The sequence below is a fragment of the Dromaius novaehollandiae genome, chromosome 5, assembly GCF_036370855.1.
Source record: "Dromaius novaehollandiae isolate bDroNov1 chromosome 5, bDroNov1.hap1, whole genome shotgun sequence".
Lineage (NCBI taxonomy): Eukaryota > Metazoa > Chordata > Aves > Casuariiformes > Dromaiidae > Dromaius > Dromaius novaehollandiae.
This window is the reverse complement of record NC_088102.1, coordinates 61,388,968-61,406,231: the sequence shown is the minus strand read 5'-3', so window position 1 is coordinate 61,406,231 and position 17,264 is coordinate 61,388,968. Positions and strand designations below refer to the sequence as shown.

The following is a 17,264-nucleotide window of genomic DNA, read 5'->3' as shown; positions in this document are numbered from 1 at the left end:
ATGACTTTCTGCCATGAATTTTTCCAGAAAGCTGGTAAAGTGGGAAGTGTTGACAAGTAAGATTTATAGCCTTTTCATTTCATATTCATTCTATATAGCTGGAGGAAAGACAACGCATGTTTCCACTGGCCTGCCTGGGCCTCTGCTTCCTCACATGAGACTTTGGACCCAAAGATAGCTCTTTATTGGATCCAAAATAGAAGGGTGAGGAAAGGAGTGAAAGAAATCAAATTTGAAAATGGTACATCTTCTCTGAGCATCAATTGGGCCAAAAAGCTCAAGGGTATCTATGACAGCATTCTCTGTTGACCCCACAGGTAGGAAACTGAACTCCTCACAAATATCCAGACGAAGCAGTGCTCATCAGTATTTGGAGCTGACTGTAATATCACATAAATTTTACAAAACTTCTTTTTACCTGAAAGGTAGCTGAAGTGATCTGTAGTCCTTCCTGCATACTCTGTTGTAGCTGGTTCTGTATAGTGATCTTCTTCTCCTTTGTCACAGATGCAATAGGAAAGCTTCGGATCACAGTCTGTTCTCCAACTAAGGGCCACAGAATTGTTTTTACAGATACTTGTTAGATCACTGAGTCAGATCTATTTAGGTGACATTGTACTTTGAATACATAGGAACGAGACCTCCTACACAGTGGAAACGTACCCCTAAAATCTATGTTGGTAGAGGTCCAAGAATCAGTTTCGAACTTACTCATTCTTCAGGTTGCATTATGCAGCTTATAAACAAGCAACGATGTATAGTAATTTCTTTACATGTGATCATGAAGTCTTTATATTTCAGAGTGATAATTTAATCTGCTTACAAATGGCAGTAGTCAAAACATGAAAACTTATCATTCATAAGAGCTAGAATTTCCATTATATAGTAAAACAATATACAATTTATTAATAATCATCTTAGGGAGAATGCTCGCCCATGAATATTTTTCATTTAACAGACTTGTAGTGGCTGAAAAAAGTGCATAGTGAAAAGCCAGAAGCAGTAGCAGTTGCAGATCACACAGAATTCCTACGTTCCCTCTTAGTGGTGAAGCAGTTTATTATTGCTCTGCAAAGCAAAATCATTAAATTAACTTTACAGATGGAACAGAGGTATAGATATACTAAGTATTTTGTCCATTCGAAACAGAAAGGCTATGGAAGTGACTGGAATACTATTCAGGAACATCTTTATTTTCTTTCTCCAAGTTTAAGTGGTCCATAAGAGCCCATGATATCATATGACAGCCTACTTAACTGTTTCCCCTAAGACAAGTGCATATTTTGATTTTATACTACATAAGTAACTGAAGACAGCTTTCTAAATACCTACCACTACACAGAAATAAACATTTCACACCTAATGCTTCCAATGAAGAAATGAGCTCTAGTCAAGTTAAAATGTAAAATCAAAATCAATCATTGTCATATGTAGTGATAAAAACCCTATATGAAGAGGTTATTCTCATGTGATCAACAAGAAAAATCATACTGTGAGGTATATGTGTTTTGATGTTGATGCTTAAGCAAATGGATAGGCCAGTTCAGAGTGCTGCATATCTGAAGGACCACATTTACCACTGTTTAGTTTTCTTACCCAATTGATCATGAGGTGTGCCTTTAAATATAATTCTGTAGGTGGTAAGGAACAAAGCTCCTTCAGCTGGGAGGATGTGAGGACCTCCAAGTAATCCTCCTGTTGCTTCCTCTCTGCCATCAGGATCCAGTAGCACACGGAGACCTTCACAAACAAATTCTTCTCCAGGCAATAAAGTTGGTCGTAGAATCTTGGGCTGATGCAAATAAATCAAAGTGCTAGTGTAATGGGGATACCTCATTCTAGTTACAGTATTTGGCATAAAAAGCTTCAAAACAAAATTGTTGTGAGACTGATTCCAGAGAAGGGAGATGGAGTTTGGACTTAACTAGGAGATATGGGTCTCAAAAAGCGGGGGGCATGCAATATTGTGTTTGTGTTCAGAGGTTTGGCTCTACTAGTTTCATAAGTTCATATTTCATGAGACCAAAGCCAAACAGTTTATTTATCACTGGTGGAAACTTTCTTTCAGTGTTTTGATGTTTTCTCTTAACATGGGGGGAGGGGGGTAAGGATGAATAAATTGCATGATTCTAGTATTTGTAAACAGTACAAACATGTTTCATAATACTTGCCTTCTGTATTGGTGGAAGTCTTCTACTCTCACGATGGACAGCCTCCAGGGTCTCTATGTGCATTGCTACAATGCCTGGAAATCAGTAATACCATAAATGAAGTCTCACATAACATGAAAGAGAAAGCTGCAATCTATTTAGAACTCTGATGTTCTGAAACTCTGAAATTTAACTGTCAAGGGAATAGTTATTTGAAATTCAACAGCAATTACAGCCTAGAAAAGAAATCTAGCCTTTCGACTCCACTGAAAGTAACTGAAACTAAAAAATGCATTTCTCTCACTAGAAAAGAAGGAAAAAAAAGAGTACAACCGCACACTTTTGGCCCAGTTCTTACCTGGTATCATGCAATGAAGACCTTTGATGTGATCCTGGGTAACTCCACTCTCTGTGCAAACCTTGTCGATAAATCTGGTGATGAACCGTACAACCGCATTTGCAACATCGTTGTTCTCAGAGTCCTCAAATCCACTTTCAGTGTCATAACTCTCTGCAACACTGCCTGCAATACTAGGGACATAAATAAAAGAAATTTCAAGTGTAAAAAATTCAGCTGGTGAAGCTGAGTGATATTTGATAACATGGTATTTGGCTAGACATAGAAAAGCTATGTCTTTTTCTAGTTACAACACATAAAGTACTTGCTGAAAGCATACACTGGTACCATGATTACATTGTATTCTATTACTGACACTACCAGAACTGCACAGATGTCGACACAGGAGAACTTTTCCTCCGTGAGTCGAGTGCAAACAGGCCCACAGGAAACAAGGATTATCAAAATAATTTCCGTGGAGGTGAGCTGCATGTCTTTTCTTCATAGAGTCAAGTAGATTATTTGCAACTCGTGATAAACAAATATCCTATTATGGACAGAAAAGTACATTAAATAAATATTATGGTTGAAAGTAAAGCATTCAAAAGCTAGAAAGACCAGGAGAAAAGTAGCTTGTGCAAATGGATATAAATGCCAGCAAGTCAGGAGGAGATGTAATTTGAGCATCTAATAATGCCTCCCATAATAATAATGCTCAGGGACAGATTTGTACACTGTAACATACACCCCAATCCATCCACTGAGCACTTCCTAATGCCTGAGATGAGAGGTGTTTAGCCAGGAGACGTAACCACCATGGGGAGACAAATACTGATGCCCTATTTTTAACTTGATGTCAGTGTTCCCATGTTACGTCCTATCATTTTATCAGCTGGGTGATTTGACTGATCGTAAGTGGTAAGAAGACAATAAATACAGAGAGGAAGACTGGCTAAGCAGTGTGTTGGATTTGCATGCTAGGGAATTTATCAGCTCTATACTCCTTCCATCTCTTTAGTAACTTAACATTTGTCTCATTGGTTTAACCTTCCTGCTTTTTGTAACGAGAGTGGCTTTCTTCCTTGCAGTTGTAGTACAGAAACTGTGATTTTAGGGATGCTATGAGTACAATTACTTCATTTCAGGTTGATGAAGGATTTTTTTTCAGGTTGTAGCAAATCTAACAGAGGCATTTTTGGGCTGCTATTTCCATTCTCATATCCTACATCTGTCTTGAACAATCTGTAGTATTAGATTAAAAATTCTTACTGCAGCAATAAAATTTTCATGTCCCCTTAAATGGTGGTAAATTATCCTGCTTGGATGCATTACCCAAGAAGCTGCATGAAAAAAAGTTTAAATACTTGGCATACCCATTCTAACAAATTCAAAAGAAAAGGGCAAGCAAGGGTAAACAAAAAAAACATGACTTGAACTTTCTAGGCTGAAGCTCTTTAGCAGTGTCACTGCAACTGAGCTCTACCTGTTTTATTATCAGCCTACCAGCAATTTACCACAAGGTTTCACCCCCTTGAAAATTTTTCTTTAAAAACAATGCCTGAGGGACAAACACATCAAGAATTACCTAAATATTATGACTAAAATCTGAGACAATGATATGCAGAAATTGTAACTACTCATTTTTCAGCCTTTGGGTCACTCTAGGGTTCTAGTCTATGATAAAGCTTGTATTTTACTATCTAGTTATTACATGGCACTATCTGAAAAGACTCATATTTCTAATTACCCTTCAAAAGTGGTTTTCTTGCTTGTGGCTTGCTTGCTTGTGAAGAAGCGGAAATACTGATTAATATACATAATACAGTAAGGTAATGTAAGGTATCTGCTAACTTCCTAAACCAATATGTAATCTCCGCTGACAGCAGATAATCAATCTACACTATCACATTATTATTATGGAAAATATTAAGTTGTCTTATCCTGCTCCTAATAAAGTTAGTAAGAGCTTTGTTAACTCAAGACTAAGTATGTGTGCTAGCCAAGAGGTCTGTGTGAAAGTTCCCACTGTTCTAATTAATCTGGATTATTAGAAAAAAAGACAATCATATGAGTAGAAATCTGATCTCAACACATTTTAGAATATTTGCAGTATTCCTTTTCGCAAATGGCCACTCTTGAGCCAAAAGCCTACTGTAATTTAAAATCTGACTACTACCTCCAGAGAGTACAACTCTGATTATGCTGCTGGCAAAGGTGATCTTAAGGTGCTGAAGGAAACAGATATTTTCCCTGTGCTTTACTCCAGATGAAACTCATATAAAAGGGATCAAGTTAGATTTCCAGTCTCCTTTATTAATGAACTCAGAAAGAAGATACTCAAATAATCTGGTATGTAGAATAAATCTTGAAAACTAAAAATTTTAAGCTATTAAAAATGACCAGATTTCAAAAGTTGTCCTTTTCTCTATATTAAGTTTACTAACAACAAAATTTAAAGGTTTTTAATCTTGTTTAAGTTTGAAATGAAAGTTTTCAATAATATAGTATTTTCAGTGGAAAAACAGAGTGGTCCATCTTACCTGATTACCACTGAACTTGTTTACACACCTGTTTGTGACAATACTGTTGCTTCCACTCTCCCAGTCACCAGTCGCTGAGGTTCTCAATAATTTGTTCTTACTTGTATCCAGTGGTACTAGCAGGTAGACCATGAGGTTAGCAAAATGAATTGCCTGACTAAAAACTGTACTTTCCTCATTCTGTACTAGCTCCTGTTGAGTTTGTTTAGTAAGAGTTGGCCATAAACGCAACTGCTCAGCAGCTAGGTCCATTGCTGTCTTATCCTGGTCTGGACCTACAGAATTTTTCTCCTAGAAAAAATATAAAGAAATAAAAATTTATACAACAATTATAAAATTATAACTTTAAAAGAACAGTCAAAAGCGTTGAACTCTCAATTCAATAATTTAAAAGAAAAAGTAAATTCAAGAGAGTTTAAGGACAGCATGATTATAGTTACCTAGCATTGCAAGTAGTTTACTGAAATATGCAAGTAGCATAATGTGGATAGACGTAGCAATAAGATAATTTCTTTTTAGATCTTTTTTATGCTCTACTATCTTTAATTTTTCTTCAGAATGGTTTACTCATTTTAATACGGCTGCTCTCCTTAGCTTATCCACTTAGTTCACGTAACAAGAAGCATAAATCAGTTTGAGAAATAACATGCAGCTGATTGCTTGATGCAGACGATATGCTCTAAATTCCTGGAATATTCAGGTGAGGAATGCATTTATATAAATAGTTTCCAGATCAGCTGAAACACTCATCTTTTTGCACGCTGGATTCCAATTCTAGCACTTGCTTGGTGTAAAACTAAGTAGGTGGCACGTGGTCAAATAGAATACCTATTTGCCTGCAGAAAACAGAATAAAGGAACCTGGCAGCTGATATTAGTAACCTAACACCATATTAAGAGTTCAATTAATTTTCCATATAATTACTCATGTGAAGGTTAAAGCTGAAGCTTCCTTGTAATTCCTACTACTCTTCACATTTTTCTGTAAACAGTGTTGAACTGGCAAGGGCTCTGGGTGCACAGTCCTTTTGCTTTCCTCCCTGTTATGCCTGACTTGCTGTTTCAGTTCTGCATTCTGACGACATTTGCAGGAATCTCCCTCTCCATTTTTTTCCCTCTCTTCACAATCCTGTATGTTTCTGGGTAGTGTATCGCTTTTCAGTCACATAGCTGACAATGGTATTTTCATGCAAGAAGAGAGATTACCGATAGCTCTCTACTGTGTACCTGTGCTTCAAAAATTCTTTTAGCACATTCTGATGCTTCCCATAATGCTTTCATTTTTGAATTAGACATATACTTTCCTACCATGGAGACCATTTGTGTTCTGGAAAATCTATCCAATTTTAACAAAAGAAACTGAATGTCAATCAACAGAAAAGCCTAGGGTTTAGTAATAACCTAACAGTGGACACTAGAACCGCTGCTAGCTTAGGCTGTTGGTATAATAGAACCGTTGCTAGCTTCTAACATTGGTATATGAAAAATTAACTATCTCAGGAAGAAAAGGTATGTCAAAGTGTGAAAAATGATACATAAAGTGTTGTAAAAATATCATAAGGGCAACACCACATTCTAATGTCTTGCAGATAAATCTGAAGTTTTGATATTTTCAGTGTTATTTTATACTGACAAAGATCGGTAACTGAATACCAACATATGATTTCTTTTTGCTGTTCTGCTAAGCGTGTATGTGCCCTAAGAAGTCTTTAAATGAATAAACTACGAATTTCCTTTTTCTGTACTTCTCTCTCTAAGCTGACCTCTTTATCAAAAATAAGTGATACAGTAATATCTGAGTTTTTACCTGTTTAAAAAATTCAAGAGTTTTTTTGAGGATATTGTTATAAAGTAATAATCTGCAAATAACAGACTATCACCAACTCTGTTAAGACAAGCTTATGTTCTCAGTACATTGTTCACTGTAAACAGAGAAGTGAGTCTAAAATCATCTAATTTGTGGGCTAGCTACTTCTTGTATGCTTATCTATGATCTGTATGTTAAAGATCTGGATGTGGCTACATCCAATCACAAACAGCACAATCACATTAAAATAGGCCAAGATAATCAGAGTAAGTGCCAGATTTTATCAGTTTAACTCAAGGAAGATTCAACACACGAACAGTTTGAAATAAAATTTCCAAAACTTACTACAAGGAAGTTATGGATTTTCTACCTATACTTACTGAAAGCTAGACAAAAACATAACTTAGATATTTTAAAAATGTATGGTAGAATTTTTGAAAACATTGTTTTCCTGCTTAGCAAAATCTCTTTTGAATGCCAAGTAGTATTTTCATACTGACTAATTAAAGGATATTTTTCTTCAGAAAATGAAAGGCAAATTTTTTAAATTAAAGTTGATACTGTAAAAGTGAAATACTTATTTTAAGAAGACTATATATATATTTCTTGGATCACGGACAAAATTCTTACACTTACTGATTGAGATTTTCAGGCATTGTGTATTTGGCAGAGTATATACCTACAGTAGATCCATATTATTCTTCATACGTTGCTTCCTTCAACTTGGACACAAATTTATAATGAAGTTTTATACGAATATACAAATTTAACAGTATCTCTTTAATACGGCAAAAAAGGATAGAAAATATGTAAAATTGGAAAAGCTACATTTTAGCTCTCTATGACTTAGGTAGCATTTAATACATGAGTAAAAAAATACTACCTTGTTATTTAATATATTCTCTTACCTTTTGCCTCAATTGTATGGCATGGTTGTCTTCTTTGGCTGTAAGATAGAGGGAGCGAACTTGATTTTGCACATCACTATAAAAGGTTGTTTCCCAAAACTGTTGGTTAGTCCAGACAGGATGGTCTTGTACACAGGTGTAAGCAAACTGACTGACTCCCGGTGCTAATTTCTGAAAGCAAAAAATTGACCAAAATACTCTTATTTCATTTCTTTGAAAGGCTATGGCTGAAATATTGAGGGGTCTATCAAACCAGCTGCATATATCGAAATAAGCAATATATACCGTTTCATGTACTGTAATATAGGAAAGAGAAATTATCTCCAGTTTTATGACCTTAGAGAAATTACCTCACAGGAGGCACGTATGAAAGTCTAATGCTGCCAGTGCAAGGACTGGCCTTCGTGATTCACAGCTGAAACATAACACTCCAAAGGAGAATTCCATAATGACAGTTGAAACAAATTTCTAATACAAAATATCCTTCTTGCCCACAAAATGTAGTATTCTAATGCTACACCATATAAATAATGGATTACTAAGACACCTTAAAATTATTTTCCATTTTACTTAAAAGTTAGAACTACAGTAATGAAATTCAAAGTAACTGTAAGTGGCAACCAAGTCTTTCCAAGAAACTGCATTTGTTACAACAGCGAAGATTAGATACATTGTCTTCACTGTTATCTGTTGTGCTGTACAACATCTAGCTCCTGAGAGACTACTGAAAGGGGTATGTTCTTTCAAGTCACAAGGGCGTGGATCCCCATACTAAGGTCTCAAACAGAACCAGAATGGTTATAGCACTACTTATCATGATCTATTTATTTAGGTGGCACTACTCATTCAATGACTGTTTAATATTCTTGAGAACCACATACAACAGGGGGAAATTGATTTCAATGACCTGATTATGAGGAATGAAACCTTACATATCTGCTTATGATTATTTCTACAGTAAAACTTAAGAATAAAGTACATTACGTGATATCTGATTTAATGACTTTACACTCAAAATACTAAACCATACATAAAATATTCACTAGATCTGGAAGATAATTTTTATGTTAATGATTGTAATGATTATGTGGTAAACCACTTTCCTTCACAACACAAACACTGCTCAATTTAATATTTAGAATTATATGGTCATACAGGACAACCTGGATGTATACTACTTCCTTACAAGTACCTTCAAACGGAAGGCTTGAAAATTCTAACTGAAAATTTGAAGGTCTGGTTTACACATTTCTGGTTTTGCAATTCTTTGAACAACTGTGTTTTCCACACTACGTTCTTCCAAGTACATCATGAACTAAAAGTTCTGATCGTGTGCCATGTATTTCTTCCCTATTGAAGAAAAGGTCCTTTGAAATGGTATGTTTGAGGAATTGATTTGTGATATGCTGCTAAAATTTACCAAATTGAAGCACCTCCTTGAGATTAACTATCAAAAAAGTGAGAAATATGATTTTTATTTAATCATGAAAAATTTTATCAAAATTTCTTGGTAACCTGCTAAGAAATCTGAATGTGTGCTATATGCAAATTACAGTAGATGTCAATTTGTTTATTCAATATAGATTGAAACCAAAATTAAACTTGACTGGTTCGTTTAACAGTTTCCCAAGTTGCAGTTGCGATACAGAGTATGGTAGTTCACAGGAAATGATAACTGATCACTCAGTAATAGCTCTCATGTTTGATCTAGCTGTTAAATCACAGAACAGGACAGCTCAAATAGTCTCCTACTGATCTTTTTGGCGACTGCTGAGCATCCCTTGAAAAAAACCTTACACATACAGAATATAGTCTAATTCATGCCTATGCCTGTTAATTAGCAGGACTACTAACTGCACATGAAATTGAGTCTTTTAATTGTCAAAATGAGAAAATGTTCAAATAAAAAAATAAACAGGAGGATTTTCTAAGAAAAAGTAGTAACCTGCCTTAATTTTTGTTCAAAAGCATCTGTACATACTTGATGTCTTCCGCTGCTGAAATGTATTATTTTGTTCAGCTGTGGTAATTAACACAGGACCCAGACCATGGAATTGGCCCAACCATTCGCCTAACTCAAAATCCAGATGTACATAGCTTGTGTTACAGAGGAATGGGAACGCCAGGTAAACCAAAGAATATAAATGTGGACAGCGCATCTTGAAAGCAACAGTTAACAGTTACTGTTAAAGCAGTACCACAACTTTTAGTTTGACTTATTTTCTCTACATATATTTCACTGTCAGTAATTCCCAGTCGCAGTACAGCTGCAAAAAGGGAATACCAAGTCAAAAAAAAAAAAAAAAAAGTCAAAGGTCTGTCCAAGCCTAGCTAGTTGGTATCATTGTCATGCCAGTTTGCGTAGTGAATGGCACACAAGGGAGTGATATGACTATCATCCTGTCCAGCCGCCTTTGATGCCTCCACTCAAATCAGGTAATTGTGTAAACTCAGTTAAGAGGGGGTGATTTTGGCACAAATCCAAAAGAACACTGAAACTCTTAACCCTAAGTCCATAGCAATAGTGTTTCAGAAATAAAAATGAAACAAATGATTTTCACAAGAACAGAAACTTGACGGAAGGGCTGAGGAGACTTTTAGATGCTCTCATTGTACTCATAATTTAAAACCATTAACAGCCACATGCAAAACAGTATTTAAAGGTTGGAGATTTATGTTCAGATATATTGACATAACTCAGCACTAAAAGGTGCCAAGTCAGCACTACTTTGCCTAAAACTCCTAGGCAAAGTAAAAATAGTTTGCTTACAAAAGGATGAAAGAAAATGCATCAAAAAGCTAAAGTATCAGAAACACTATCTTCATGAACACTGGCTTTCACTACATGCATTGAAACAAATGGCAAAGCCTGATAGCAGCCAGAGCAAGGAATCAAAGTCAGGACTCTCAGTTTCGAGTTCCTCTCTGCCAGTTATAATCTTGGACAAAATCACTTTGAATTCTTGCTTTGCTTCAGTTAATTTGTTTGTAAAAGAGCAATATGCAATACCAACTACAGAAGAGCACTGCTGCTTGTAAGCAGTCAAAACCCTTGGACTAAAACACTTGGTACAAATACAGGCACTCCCTGAAACCCGAAGTGCTTATATTCTCTACTCTGGGAGCACTTAGTCAGTCTATCTAACTGAAATGGCTACTAATCCAATGTATCAAAAGGGCCCCAGTGCTTACTGCAGCATTAAAAAGAATTTGCACAGTACTCCTGAGATTTAAGTAAAACTAGTTCAGTGTTTTTCATCAAGCAGTACTACATATATAAAATGAATATTCACCTAACTTTCCATAAGACAGCTAAACTATACAGATATTTATGATATCCCTTTCCCCCCCAACCCTGATAATTCATCTCTGCCAGACAGGATGAATGTAGGAGGCGGCAAAAGAATTTCCTACTTATAAGGGAGGATTTAAGGGCTGACAGCTTAAAAAAGACCCCAGATGAAAATCATAAAAATAGTTCTGAACTGATAAAGTCCTTAATCTAAAGCTGTCTTTATGATAACTGAAACGAGCATTGAGGTGTAAGTTGTAATAAGCCTCATAACATGAGCTAACTTCTCCTGCAAAGTACATTGAATTCTCTCAATAGACTAAAGGCACATTAAAAAAAAAGAAATCCAGAATACCAGCCCTGTTAAACTACGTATGAAACAGACATTACTTATATCAAAATAATTAAATTCTTCAGAGTGTGAAAATACAATGTAGATTTGGGACTTCCTATGTGCGACTATACTGAATTCAGGAATTATCTTTCCATTAGTTCCAGGGTGCTGAGTGGCACAGGGTAATGCTTGCCTAGGATTTTTTCTCTGGCACTGGACACCTCTGGCTCCCAAAACAGTATCTGCAGCTCAATGAAAAATGTGCCTCAGCTTGCAGGACTCCCAAACTTACTGTGAAGTACAGGTGACCAAATAGCTTCTCTATGACATTGGTTTAATTAGATTGCTCAGTTCTGGGGGAAAAAAATGCATGCTTTGTGCTGATCACTCATCAGGTATTATCCATCACACCAAACAAGCGTAAAGGTGAAAGCAATTTTATGCTAGCAAAGCAAAGGATTAATTTCTTGACTACAAAGTTGCAAAAATGTTACCAAAAAAAAAAAGGAAAAAACAGAATATGAATATACCAAAGAGTGCATTTTTTCTCACAGGTATTATTTAGGATTTTGATGTATCTCTCCTGGCCATGGAAATGAAGGGTCAAACTCAACAGTGCCACTTCTAGAACAGGGACCTTCAGAAGTAAGCTGGATTTCTGTCTCCAATTTATGTCCTGGATTATTTGCTTAGATTTTTTTGGTGGGGAGAGGGAGGAAGAGAGGTTGAGAAGGGGGTTGCTGAGGAAGCTAAAGAAAAGATTCCTCCTCAACTCCACAAAGAGTCACTGCGCTATGGCTTAGCTGCTTGATTTCTGGAAGAAGCCCTTTGAACACCTGTGAAATAAGCCGAGAATCTTCTCCGCGTATCACCGGCAATCATAGCATTCATTCTCTAATAGTTCTCTAAGTTTATGTATCATCCAGGACATACTAATAGTGTTATTTTAAAGGTTACCTTCCACCTTGGAGCTGTTTATTTAGACATTCAATCAATTAGTGGTCATTTCATATCCTGAAAAGGAACCACTTACAGTAGGCAACGGGCTGCCCCTCCTCAGGGGACATAGAAGAGCTTCTGCAAAGGAACCTACTCTGCGACTCGGTTCTGCATTCAGATCTATGCTGTGCCCACACAGACACCTGGTAAGTTCAGTAAGATTTCAAACAGGCCCACAGGATCAAACCACAAAGACTGACCTGCAGGAGTAAGGCTTATCTGTTTATTAACTTGAACATAACACTGCATCACCCTCTTCATATACTGATATGAATCAAAGTGCAAACATATTCAAAACACATACATGCGTACATGGATATGTTTTCAAGCTTGACTGAGTGCTGCATGGATAACGTCAGTTCATTCAATAAATGGTCTTCCCATTTGGTCTAGAATTATACCCACATGTATTATACACAAAAATGTGGGGAAAGTTCATAAAGAATGAGTAATAACTATGATGCCTCCACTTGGCAGTAGTGGTTGGTGCCACTCCAACTATTTTTTTGGTTTTACTTTTTACTACTTTAGAAGAAAAGACACACAGAATACTAAATGAAGCTTCTCCAACCTCAAAAACTCAGCAAGAACAAAGAAAACAATTTGCCACCTCTGCCTACAGAAATCCTTCAAACAAGACTGGACTCAAGATTATTTATATTTTAAAATGCTTTAAAATATGAGTGACGGAGTGATCCCTTACAATGTTCATTTACTATTATTTCACCATGAAAAATAAAAGGAAGGCCACTTTGCTTATTATTCAGCACTACCAAATCACGGATGGGTATACTAAACCAGCAGAGGGCAATAGAATTCTAGAATCTTGCAAAATTGGGATGTAATTCTGGATGTAGCTTTATTTATTGCATACATTTTCTGGCAGAAGTGACTTGAACATTGAAGTACAAATTATCTTTAATCTTGTATTCCTGAAGATAATGTATAATTTACTATACATTACGCTATGCGTTGCAGAATCTTCCAGAGATATTTTTCTATATAGACGTATCAAGACAGACAGATATACACACAATACGAAGGTACACAAACATTAAATAATGCACAGTAACACACTTTGCCTTTTTCAAAAGAGAATACAAAGAGATTTACAAGGTTTTGCTATACACTGAATACACTAGTTAACTAAAATCACCTAGAAGGAAGGATGTTCAGAACCCGCAAAAAAAAGGATAAGCCATTTCCCTACCAGAACTTGACAGTTCTAACTAAGGTTAAACTCCAAAAAGTGGCTAAGAAATATTCTGACTTCCTTCCTCTACCTACATTACATTCAAAAAGCTATTTTAAAAAATTCTAATTCCATAACACAGATTACAGAGACTCTGTTTAATGAGGTTTAATTCCATTAGTTAAATTACAGATTTCACAAATCCTCAGTCTGTGCTGTTGAATCCATCTTAAGAGTTCCTGAAATTTTGACAAAGTTATTCTGAAAATATTTTTAAATTTTACATTATTCCTTTGACATCAGGTGTCAAAATTTACTAAATCAGCAGTGAGTATGTGATTGCACTTATTGTTAGTTTTGGGAAATCACAAATCCTTTCACTAAAGATGATTTTTTTTCCTAAGTTGTTTTTCAGAAATAAAGATTTTTAGATACAGGCCTTTGTAATATCATTTTGAATTAAATCATATTTAATTATGACATCAAGAATACACTGAAATCATGAAATGTTTTATGACTCTCCTACTCTCTAAAATCACTTCTATGGAAGTGGAATGAGATGGTTTGCCTTAAATGATAAACAATGTCTTACATGACTATTAAACCTAGATTCTGAGTTGCCAAATGAAAGCTCAAGCTTCAACTGCATTGGAATTTTAGTATTGGCTCCACTCACTCCCAGCAACAAAAATGTTATCCAGCTCTCCATTTAGAAACATATACACCCTGTAAACTTCACATATTTATATCTTCATTTATATTCAGACAGTGGCTCTTGGAATTACTGACGACCTGATGAGAAAACTAAAGCCCATTTCATATAGCATCTAAGTAATCCTGGAAAGGGTAACAAAGTATTTCCTTTTAAGTTCTGCTGTCACTTCATTCTAGTATTAATTTTAGCTATTGTTTCTTCCTCCTACAGCAGCATTCTCTGTCTTCAGTGGTAGAATGCTCTCTGAAGTTCTCTCCAAATACAGTGTTACCTTTCTGGAGAAACTATTAAAACAGGAGTTCTCTAGAACAGTAAGAGCAAAACAGGCAGAAACATGCAGAGGTACAATACAGGATATGTGTTGCAAAGGAATAAAAATAAATTGTAACAGTAATAGATCTCATCTTGGTAATACAAATTACACACCACACTGTTCAGAAGGTGAGAGAGATGGGACAAGCAAAGAAGGGAAAGGCAAAACCATGAAGAATACTGAAAATAAGGACAAGAAACTTCAACTTATTGCATTCTGAGATAAGTGATCTGAGACATTAAAAAACAGAGTTACTTTGAGCAACAGGCAAAGAAAATGATTTTGGTGGTGCTGGATGCAGGTGCATTAGACAGCAGGACACTGCAAAATCACCATTACAAAATCTGCCTTATGATATGATGCAGATACAGCATGAGCAGTGCACAGGGAAGAAGACAGCTACAACTTTTGCCTAATAAATCCTATTCTTCTTGGCAACAGCATTTTGAACTAAGTAGAAAGAGGCAAAGCGGTATTCAGAAGTTCAGAAAGCCAGTGATGAATCAGAGGAAGCAATGCAGAGGATCTCAACAAGAACTCCACCTGTAGGAATGATTTTGGAGGACAAGGAAGCTGAAAGTGGGTAAGACATAGGGATGTGGATGCAAGCAAGCGTAAGAGATATGAACTTCACCTATGGGCTTGAGTCACAGTGAGAGCAATAATTTATACAAGTGAAGGGGAAAACCGTAAGACAGGAAAGAATTTAAAATATTCAAATGCTTTGGCCACATACAGTTTAAATTGTTGATGAGATACTTAGAATGGCAACAGAAAAATTCACACAGAAGCATGCAATGTACCTGAATATATTATTAATTTCTCTCTCAGTGTATGACCCTCTGTAAGCATTTGCTCTCTTCTGGAAATATAAAAGAATGTTACTCCAACCATGACAAAAAATGATGCCTCAGTGAAAGTGAATTCACTAAAATGAAGGAATTGTATTTTCATGTAGGAACTTAAGTTCCATTCTAGTGGAATAAGGAGGAAGTGATTAGGAAGGGATGTTGAACTTACAGATCTGGAAAAATTATGGGACTCGATTACCTCAGATTTATGCTCCTTCACTTTAAGATCAGAAGCTTTACCAGAGATTTTATTTAACCACCAGAAATTCTTCTATGATGAAAATACTAAGTGAAGCAATATTTATATACACTATAATCCTTCCTGGAAATAACAACAAATGTAAAGAGATGGGCTGTAACTAAATTAAAATTGTTATGGTTGAACCAGAGTTTTGCATCATTGGTAGAAAATGAGTTTAAGTGGAATCAGGAACAAAGTTACAAATTATGTAATCCAATGCTTGTGGAAATAAAATGGAAAGCTTTCTATTTATTCTAGGAGATAGTGGATCCATTTCTGAGTTGCAGAACTAAACATTTATTGCAATATTTATCCTTCCTTCTTATTTTAGTAGGTTTGGTTTTGGGGAGTTTTTCTGACTTTTTTTTTCCTCTGGCCAAATACTTCCTCCCACAAACCACTAAGGCCTGAAATTGCAACTGCAAAGTTCCCTTCAATGTTTCTCATGATGTTATCACTCTGGGAAAGCGTGATTCTCCAGCAGAGCTTCTTCAACAGAGCAAATTTACTATTGTTATTCATTTCCAAAATTCCTTGTAGACAAACATAAAAAAAAAAATCCTCTAGATAGTCTCTCCAACAAATGTGTGAAAACATTCACATTATACTTTCTTGTCTGATTGCTTCCTTTTTTTTTAACCCAGAAATAGTTTAGAAGGTGAAATACACTCTACCTGATAACTAAGACATTAAATCTATTCTACAAACATGTATTGTCTATTCATTCAAAATCAAAGTGCACTAAGAAAAATATCAAAGGTCATACACAAGATTTTGGCACTTGATTTGCAGTTGACACTGCAAAACCACTCAGTCATGCTAAGGAGCTATGGATGAATCCAGATTCTTGTTTTAACTGTTTGCTTTTACAGAAATAATTTATCAGGCTGTAATCTTTATATGAAGGGAACTTTAAATGGATGTAATAAAAACCCTTAACTGGGAGTGTCTAGAAATATTGACAGAACTTTGACCGTCACCTTTATGTTCTCTTCCATGACCTTGCTCATATTCCTGAGCGCCTGCAAAGTAACCACATTATCTTATTTCAAAATTTTGGCTTTTATGTGAAGTCTATAAAAACTTTAGCCATAGTTAACCTGTTGGTGGACAGAATCCCCCACAATAATGATGACTAAAACTGTTCTACAGTTTCCTTGCAGTGCCTCTAACTGTCTGACTTCATGTATTATTCCTTGTTTTGTATTTGGATTGTAAGCTCTTGAGGATAGGGAGCATCTTTGTGTTCTTTTGTACAAAAGCACACCAGCAGCTCTGGTCCTCAAGTGAGGCTCCTGGATGTTACAGCATTGCAAATAATGCTAATACACACATTTGATTATATGGTAAACTACCATTAGTATCAAGTTTTCCACTGTTTTTTCATAACAGAACTGTGCAAATATTCCATTGACTCAACTGATACTAACTGAAATCACTGTAAATTTTGCCTGATAAAGACATGAAAATGAAATCAGCTTATCACCCATGATCATAGATTTCCAAGTCAGCCTTTCATCATATGGCCCTCTGTGACTTTGTAGATGATGCAATAGAAACAGAGAACATTTCAAATTACGATGCTT

General features: G+C 35.8%; 1 protein-coding gene across 8 annotated transcripts in view; it reads right to left on the bottom strand.

Moving 5' to 3' along the window:
• SBF2 (SET binding factor 2) overlaps positions 1–17,264 on the bottom strand; it is a 272,633-nt gene that overhangs the window by 56,148 nt on the left and 199,221 nt on the right. For all 8 annotated transcript variants that reach the window (XM_026104380.2, XM_026104382.2, XM_064513020.1 and 5 more), the window contains 6 exons: positions 7,742–7,912; positions 5,056–5,318; positions 2,509–2,681; positions 2,172–2,245; positions 1,597–1,792; positions 419–546 (listed from right to left, as the gene is read on the bottom strand). In XM_026104380.2, coding sequence (XP_025960165.2) covers positions 419–546; positions 1,597–1,792; positions 2,172–2,245; positions 2,509–2,681; positions 5,056–5,318; positions 7,742–7,912 — 1,005 coding nt within the window. The remainder of the gene's footprint in view (positions 1–418; positions 547–1,596; positions 1,793–2,171; positions 2,246–2,508; positions 2,682–5,055; positions 5,319–7,741; positions 7,913–17,264) is intronic.